The 9488-nt window shown below is 41.2% G+C and overlaps 1 protein-coding gene across 1 annotated transcript in view; it reads left to right on the forward strand.

Moving 5' to 3' along the window:
* wnk1b (WNK lysine deficient protein kinase 1b) overlaps positions 1 to 6169 on the forward strand; it is a 90868-nt gene extending 84699 nt beyond the window's left edge. Inside the window, exon 39 of the mRNA XM_071503045.1 lies at positions 8 to 6169. Within this exon, the coding sequence (XP_071359146.1) occupies positions 8 to 439 (432 nt within the window). The 3' untranslated portion in view covers positions 440 to 6169. The remainder of the gene's footprint in view (positions 1 to 7) is intronic.
* The last annotated feature ends 3319 nt before the right edge of the window (positions 6170 to 9488 follow it).

Below are 9488 nucleotides of genomic sequence, written 5' to 3' on the forward strand. Positions count from 1 at the left end.
CCCTCAGGTCATCCAGTCAGCCAGTCTGGGCAGGAAGTACTCGGCTCCCAGCCAGCTGTGTCCCAGCAGCATTGGAGGCTCTGCTCATCTCCCCACAAACCCCACCACTGCTACCTCTCTGGCCGTCCGCAAGGGCTCCTTGTGCCACCCCCCTGCCTCCTCCACTCCACCCCAACCCCAGCCTCCCCAGTTCATCCATTACACCCCCACCGCCGCCTACAGTGCACAGTGGTCTGGTCCGGCTCATGGTTTGTCAGCCCCACACCAGGCTCCAGCACAGCCTGGGCCTCTGCTGGTCAGCACCTCCCAGCCCCTGGGCCCATATTCCACCCCACAGGGCCAGATTCCCGGACAGGGGCCGCTCCAGGCTTTCCATCTGACCAACACTCTGCAGAAGTCAGTCAGCAACCCAGGAGGGCCTAATCTGCGGACCACGTAGGACTGGGGGTGAGGGCTGGTTTGAATTACGGCCCGACTGGACTGAAGTGGTGTAGAGCAGAGTGTTTTGGGCTGGATCAGGTGGAGAGGGCACAAGAACTGGAGGAACATGGAGTTAAAATGTCAGAAGCTGACCTGTCCAAAAGGAGACGAGAGAAAAGGAAAAGCAGAAGAAGGAAGAAATCAGGAAAGAGAAATTATCAGTGCGATCTGGCTATCTCCACTTGCCTCTGCTTCCATCCAAGTGTGCGAGAAGCTGTCACAGACACAAATGCAGCTACACAATCTTCCTGTCTGCTGTATTTGACTGTGGGCTTATGACAGCCAGCTAAATGCTCAAGGATAAAAGAAAGACTGATGAGTGCAATGTTAAAAGTCCAAAGAGGTTCTGACAGGGTCTGGGACAGGTGTTAATGTGTTTGTGTGTGCAGTATTGTGTATGGGTTCTTACAGCTTGGTCACACACTTGCTCCATATCATGCTCTAAATTGAGTGAACAAGTTCGGGGAGGAATGTGGTGGCCAGATATCCATCTTTAGCCCCTCTGTCCACACAATATCTCTTAATAACTTCTTATTGCTCCATATTCATGTGGGAAGACCCGGTTCTTGCCTCTGCGCATTGTGTGTATCCAGTCTCTCAGAGAAGACATACATGCAACAATGCAGTTTTTCCTGTAAATGTAATAAGGACACTGGTGGACATGGGGGAGGAGGGGTGGGCATGGCTGGCCATCACATTACAGGTGTCTTGCTTAGTGTTGTCAACATCATGGTGCACGAGAGGTTATATCACCCTGAAATCAAACAGTGGCAGTGTTTTTGACAGAAGTTTTCATCCCTAAACGCAACTATTACAAGGGAGGATGTAAATGTCCACAGATAAAAACTTCGATGTCAAGTGAGAGCAGAAAAAAAGAGATGTTTAGAACTGTGTCTGCGGTTATTATCTTAGGAAGTGGTTTTTCTTCAGTATTCAGAAGTTTTTTTTTGTAACCATTAAAAGCACAAAATATAACAAGAACAAATCAAAATAATGCACACGGAGAGAAGGTGTAGCTCAGCACTCAGTGGAGCTGTGACTCGTCAGCTTGAGAAAAGTCGTGATGGCTGCTCCTCCGTCACTTTCTGTGTCTTGTTCCTCCCCAGTTCTGACAAACCATTGAAGCAGAGAGAGAGAGATGGAGGGAAGGAAGCAGGTGAAGGTGGAGAGCAGTGAGAGAGTGTTTGTAGGACATAACACCTCTGTTTCCTGTTCCACTGCTTTCTTTAGCAACGTGTGTTGACACAGCGCTGAATGGACTCAGCAGCTCCTTCTGCACGCCAAACGCCTCCTCACCATCATGACTCCACCTCTTCCTCCATCCTTCTCTCCGCCTCCCTGTTGCCATTTGAAGCAATAACAGCAGAAACCTTTTAGAGGAGGAAAAAAAAGCCCAAAACATGAGAGAACTCAGCGTGAAAAAGTGGCCTTGTTAACAGAATAATATCAGAGTCCCTGTACAGTTTCTGTTTGTTTTTTGCTTTTTTTTTTTTTTTTTAGAAAGTCAGCTATGATGATTCCATTTTGTTGTTTTGTTTTCTGTTTCATTGGGCTTGGTTTGCTCTCCGCCCCCAGCTAGCGATCTGACAAACATTCATACACACACTCACACACACACAGTGCATGAGACATTCATAAAGATACTCACACAGTCATGCACGGACTCATGTAAATACACACACCCACACACACATTGTTGGAGGCGTAGCAGCTGTTTAATGGACGTAAACTCATAGAGTAATGTCTCAGTTCTTAGTGTCATCATTAAGCTGGTTTCAACATTTGGGTTGGAATGATTGCAATGTACATTATTATCATCATTATTGTTGTTAATGATTATTATTCTATTTAAAAAGAAACAGAAACAAAAATGTGTTCTGTAGATGGACCTGTTATACACACACATCGGTGCTCGATGTGGAAACACTGTGATTATTGTTGTTTATTATTAGCAAATGTTGTCGGACGACATTAGTTTTAGGGTGAAATGTCGCAAATAATAAAAGAAAAAAAAACGAGCATACGGAGAACGGTTTGGGGTCCTTTCACTTTCAATTCACTGCTTTCTGCAAATGGATTCTCATCAAAATGTGAAAATTGAAAACCCCTCTTTTCAATAAACGTCCTTACATCCAGTTACTGAGGACATACTCCAAAACAAATGCCTTATCAACAACTAATCAACTGCAGTTTCAGTTCGTCTTTATAACTGATTGAATTGAAAGTTGAAACTGACCTCCAAGCCCAGTTATAAAGAAAAACCGGCAGGATAGTTGATATTTAGATAATAAAGTAATGCTAGCTATTTTTTTCTTAATACAGTACTTATATATCAGACACTTTAAATAGCCCTCCTCCTCCCTTTCTCCCCTGGTTTTGTTAGATGAATGTGAATGTATAAACCAATGGTGTCCATTTTAATGTACTTGAAAAAAAAAAAAAGTCTGTCTTTTATTTTCGCTCTTATGCTTCTCCCGACCCCTCCCTCTCCCTCCCCCAGGACCTCCAGTGAATATTGGAGGTACTTACTAGTGCCTTGCATCCTCCCTGTTGCTTCATTGTCTGGGGTCAAGGACTTGGGTTAAAGTAAGCACAGCATGTGTGGAGAGCTCTGAGGTGTCGCTTTGAAGTCAGTGGTGGCTGGACCTGGTTAGTGGAGCAGGGCTGCAGTAAAAATGGCTGCTGCTGTTAGCTGTGTTTGCCGTGGCTGGTTTTGTGGTTAATTAAGCTCAAAATGCAAAACTTTGGGTAAGAAAATGTAACCATGGAAAAGCTTAAGACTTTGAATTGGTAGAAAGATGAATTGACCCTTTCTCCACTGCCATGTAGACCAGTGAGGCTGACCACTGGAGACTGGAACAGGCCACCATTCGACATCAGTGTTGTTTCTTTTGAAGTGAGGCCCATTGCTGTGCTTTACCTACGCGTGAGGCCTGACTGTGTGTAAGGCCCGGTTACACCACCAACAGGATGAAAGATGGAGAGAAGGTGATACTTTATTAGTGCCATTTCTTTCAGGGTTTTAAATGTAGATATGAGAGAGGGTTGGGGGGGGGGTTAAGTTTTATGGAGGGAGTTGTTGAAGATTGTATTTGAAGCTTGGACCACTCTGTACTTTAGAGGCACTTGCCCAGGTGCAGCATACAGTCAGGAGAGGATGCATTGATACAGTGACCTAAAGTTACTTTCATTTTAATCTTGACATATCTCTACTGTCATTCAGATTTTATACCAAAACATATTCTTTTTTTTCTTTTACGTCTATGCGAAGTGAGATGTAATCAAAGGACCACGGTTAAAATACTCATTTCAGCTTACTGTGTCAAACCTTTTCAGCTCTGGAGACCACAGTAGCTGGCCAAAAATGTGACAGAGGCACTGATGTTTTACTCTGCTGTCATTTGAAGTGACTGTAATTGGAACAGCAGTTCTATTATGTTATAAAAGTCCATTTGGCTTGTAAAATAATGTGAGTGCCTGATGTCTGCTCTTGTGCACCATTTTATTATTTTTAATGAATGGTGATTGCAGACCGTTTCCATAGAGAAACAATGCACTCAAACTTTACATAGTTTAACATAGTAACCTGCCAAATCTGCTTCATCAGGGCTGTGTGGGTGTGGTTTGTGACATCATCTTTTTCTAACCAAACCCTGCCCACTTCACAACAGTGAGAAAAGTAACAAAAAAATTAGATAGAGAAATGTCTCGTGAAATAATTAAAACTGTTCAAACTTAGTGTTTTCTTGTAGGAACCCATCAGCTGTAGTAAGAAGCTGACTGGTAAAAATAAGTTTCCAGGGCCTTTAGGTGTCAAGAGTTTAATGTAACAGACATTGTCATGCTATATCTATTACAGTTATGATCAAAAAGCATTTATGAGGCCAGAAGCACTATGCCTCCTCATCTGAGAATTGCTTCTATTGGGGAAAAAAAACTTGTCTGCAAAAGATATGAATATTGTCTCATCCACTCCTGCTCACACTGTATGTCTTTGAAGCTGCACCATTGGGGGTTAAAAGGAGCCAAAAATCTAAGTACGAACAAGTGGTGGTGGTGGTGGTGGTAACAGTGGTGGTGGTGATGATGATTGTACTGGTGAGGATGGTGGTTGAAATGATAGAAGTGATGATGATAGTTGAGTTATGGAGGTTTTAGATTCAAGGCCTTTGACACCCAGTCCTGTTTTCTCTTTTCATTTGTCACTGCAAATGAAACATATCTGGTACAAACTTTGACATTCACTTAAAAACCTAGCATCTGTTTTTTGTGTTTTGCTGGGTGTGGGTGGTCTGGATTCACATAAAAATATTACAAAAAGATTACTTTGTAAAGTTTGTACAAAAAAACAATGTTGCTTTTGCCTGGTTTTAGTGATATTTTCCATTTCTCATGAATAATAATGCAACATTTTTACTACTAGGCAAGTTTGGTTGAAGCTGTGAATAATCATTGAGCCACTTTGCTTTAGTTCTGGTTATGAGCATTCTGTCAAATCTTTAATGATGCTGCCAACTCAGTGCCATTTGACTTGCCGTCATTGGAGTGGAACCATCAGAGGTGAAGAATAAAATTAAATAAATAAATAAAAAAATTGAGTGTAATTACCTACTGTTACTCACTGGAGCTGTTTTGGTTGAGTTAACATCCTGGATTTTCACTTTGCAACTGCTCGAGCCTCAAATGATTTCCTGAGTAGAAGTGTGATAATATTTTGCTGTGTGTCTTCTACATAATTACTATGAAAGGAATGCATTCTGTGCAATGGCTCCAATGCAATATTGATTAAAGTTACAGTGTGCTGTCAAGCTCTGAGGTTACAGTTAAGTTTGGAGGACTCTCATTTTTTAAAGCTTCTAGAGTTCAGTGGGTGCACAAGTTCTTTTTTCTTTTCTTTTTTTTTCTAATTTTTTGGAGTTGTAGTGGAGGGCTCTTACTGTGAAAGGTTTGGGAGTTCTCCTACACGGGTGCTCTTATTGTGAAGTTTCCTGAAGTTCAAATGGGAGAATAGGATTCCTTTTCTGGTGACACACTTACAGTGTAGCAATAGTTGTTTTAATTCACTCGCATTAGGATCAGACTTAGTTTCTGTTGGTGTTTTACAGTTTTCGCCTGTTCAGGACTCGCTTACCCTTTATGCTTTTTACTGTAGAAGTGCCCTCATGTAAAAAAGACAAAAATATGCCTTTTCATGCACCAACAGATCAACATACACACACACACACACAGATTCATTTAGTGCATCTCCTCGCTGTTTCTTGTAGCTTTCTCCTGTGGAATGATGTCGAGTTTCTCTGACTGTTACTGAAAACATTTTTTTCAACATTGATTGATTATGTTGATTATGTTTCTGTTCTCACGTTTTATTTTTTATTTCTCACTCATTTTATCTGCAGTTTTAATGTCTCTAGCAGCACCTGACTTAATTCAGTGGTTTCATTTTTCTGTATCGTATTTGACATTGTACAAAAGTGGTTAAATTTAAAAAAAAAACACATGGTTGAATGAAAGAAAGAAAAACAAAAAAATACATGTAGGGAGTCATCGGCAGCCTTTAATGGTATGTTTTGCACTAAGTATAGAGTGTTCAAGCTTCATATTAAAAAAAACTTTGCGCTTTGCGCTCCAATACAATGAAATTTGTTACTTTATTTGTAAAAACTTAATAAATAAAAGTTGTTTAAATGAATGAGAGTGACTGGACTTTAATGAAGTGTTAATCCAGTGTGGATTAGAAGAAATGTTGTCTCTCTGCTTTTTAGATTTTAAGATGAAGAGCAGTGTTTTTAACAGGCCTATGGGTCACAGGGAAGTGCCAGAACAACTTCAATAAAGGACAGACAGACAGACAGGTACACAGTACCATGGTCCACAACAGAAGCTAAGAGAACCTTGCATGTAACCCCTCAACTGTGTCAGACTCATCAAGTAAAAAGCAGTGAATCTTCTTATTGCCTTTATTGTGTGCTTTGGATTAAAAAAAAAACATGCTCTTCTAACTTCTAACTGAATTTCTTTTTATCATCTTTAAACTGGATTAACGCAGTTTGGCTTCTCTGTCATTGCAGTACTTGTCCTCTCCACTTGGCTGCAGCACCCATCTTTATTGACTGTGTAACTTGCAGGATGTAGTGTATATACTGGTCTCCTTCCAAACAGCTTCCCAGCTTCAAGGCCAATCAGGAAACAGCTTGTTGTGAGGTGTGAATCCTGGGTTTATTATCTGTCACTATGGATACAATGAGAATAACATGGTCAGCCTTCAGAGAGAGAGGCCTGAGGAAGGAAGGGAGGAAGGAAAAAGAGACTTACCGGTAGATTATAACAATAAATTTCCATCATGCTCTTTTCCTGCTATGATACGGATACCTCACTGTAAAAAAATGCCATTTAAAAAAGCTTAATGCAATTTTAAAAACTGTCTCCAGTTATGTCAATGCTTCAAAGTTTTTTTTTTAGTACCAAGGAATTAGACTTTTCCTTCACACTTATGTTAAGGTAAATTAAAAAAAGTAATAGATATTTTGCACATATATGACCTGTAAAAAGCTTAATGAGCCTGGCTAACAGAGAGGGAAATCCTATAGCTGTCATTTTTTACAGTGAAAGGCTTGATTTTTCAGCCCAATGTGAGCCACAGTCAAGTGCAGGGTTTACAGGTGAACTCAAGACAAGATCTGCATGTAGAGGTTCTTCTTGTAGCTTGAGGTCATAACACACTTCCGTTAATATCTTTCACACCATAACCACAGTGTTTAAAGCGATGATTATAAAAGCTGCTCTCTTGTTTTGGATTCCACAGAGAGTAATGTGACAATCATAAGACGAAGCCAGACCCACAACTTCGCACTCACACAAGCTGCCAACACCATGAGCGAGGTGTTACATTGCCCCTTAAACACAAGTCTCCCACACATATTTGTCTTCTTTAAGGTCACGTAAAAGTCAAACGAATGGCTTTTGTGTCTGTGAAGGATAACGCAATTTATATTGCTTATATTTTTTTTCACTGTGTGTCAACTTTTACAGGAGGCAGACGCAGACCGAGAGAAGTGATGGCGATCACCCACCACATGCTGGTACTTTTTGACTGTGACTGCAGCCAAGTAATGGTGTGATGGCCTCTTACTCATGCGTGGAAATTCCTTTTTGTGTCTCTATATGGCAGGAAACTACAGACACTTGGGATCCTGTTTGGCTGAGTGGCTTGTGATATTTGGGATTTACCCTTCACCGTGTGGCCCGAGGGCAACGGTGACTGTGGTTACACCAGCAACACGGGTGAATGATTAAGTGGCAGTCAGTTCAAGCCATCACTGAGCACCTAATGGAGCACTGAAGACCAGGTAATCATCCATGATCTTTATTATGTAGTAGAGGCAGAAACCATATCTACTGTTAAACAGAGCACTTGAGCCGATAAATACTCTGAGACACACACACACACACACACTAAGTATATGTAAACAATCCAGTCGCACAACATAATTACACATAAATACAGGAAGTGATCTCTCTACAACTACAAAGTCCCACGAATAAGTGAACTACATGAATGTTCGAATAAAGAAAGTAATTGAGCAAATTTAGTATTTAAAGAAAAAAACATAGGATAAAGTTAGAGGAAAAGTGAATGAACAGGACATAAATGAAACTAGAAAATCAGCCTGTGTTGTTAACCTAAATAGATGTGTGTGAGTGTGTGTGTGTGTGTGTGTGTGTGTGTGTGTGTGTGTGTGTGTGTGTGTGTGTGTGTGCGTGCGTGCGTGCGTGCGTGCGTGCGTGCGTGTGTGTGTGTGTGTGTGTGTGTGTGTGTACAGTACTTGTCTATTCAGCCTGTTGTCGTGACCAATCAGTAGACTTTCATCAAAGTGACTTGTTTTGTTTTGTTTTTTGACGGCGGGAGGAAATGAAAGGACAGTGAGAGAGAAAGCAAGAGAGCAGAGATAAATGATGGCAAGGCAAAAGAGAAAGAGATTGAGAAGTGGTGGGGTGGGGGGGTGGGGTCCGCAGATGTCATGTGTGTGGGAGAAGGTACAAATGCACACACTGCAGAGAACAGCCAGCTCTGTGCGTCAGTTTATGTAAATATCACATGAATAAGCTGTGGAGTCATTTTACTGTGTGAACCCACAGTATAAACCCATCAAAACTTCTCATGCTTCGTTTCTTATCTTGACAGTCAGAAAGTGTGAGTCTGATGCTTTATCTCATATCCATCTTTTTATATCTGAGCTCATTTGCTGTGTTGTAGTATTTTAACATCTGTAAATATTTGTCATATTCCATTTGGAGCACTTTTATAATTATCATAAATACCCTACTTCAAGCACTTCTGAGAAGACTGGTAGCCTCTGCTTAACTCCACACTGCAGAGACGTGTGGTTCATGGATGACATGAACCGAAACTGCATGTAATCATCAGCTATCCACCAGATAGCTGCCACAGCACTGTGATACTATCAGATCTGGAAGTCCTGCAGCCAGGTCAGCAGTCTACTGCATGAACAAATATTTTAATAACAATAATCACACTGACATGACAGGCATGTACGAGCAATGAAGGATTAGGGGAAGGTTTTTCTGACGACATGCGAGCAGATCTGTGAGGCCGCACTGCAAGGCCTGGAGTTAAATGCTAACAGTGCTCACAGTGACAATGCTAACATGCTGCTCTTAACATGATTTAATGTGTGCCATGTTCACCGTCTCAGCTTAGTGTTAGCATAGTAACGTTTGCTAATTAGGAGTAGTACAGCTGAGGCTTATGGGAAATGATTGTGCAGGTATGTGGTCATTAGTCAAAAAAAAAAAAAAAAAAAATTAGCTCTTTTTGAAAAATGTTGGGATCATCAGAGTTGATGCATATCGTCCTGAGAGAAATGTGAACGTCTGTACCAAAAACATTACCAACATTTCCTTATAGAATGATCTATCTGAACCACAGGTAAACCACAGACAAGAAATCAGCTACACCACAGCGTACAAGTCAGACCGTCTCGCTATAT

The sequence above is a fragment of the Trachinotus anak genome, unplaced genomic scaffold (genome assembly GCF_046630095.1).
Source record: "Trachinotus anak isolate AG129_WGS33_773 ecotype Australia unplaced genomic scaffold, CSIRO_AGI_Tana_v1 ptg000018l, whole genome shotgun sequence".
Classification (NCBI taxonomy): domain Eukaryota; kingdom Metazoa; phylum Chordata; class Actinopteri; order Carangiformes; family Carangidae; genus Trachinotus; species Trachinotus anak.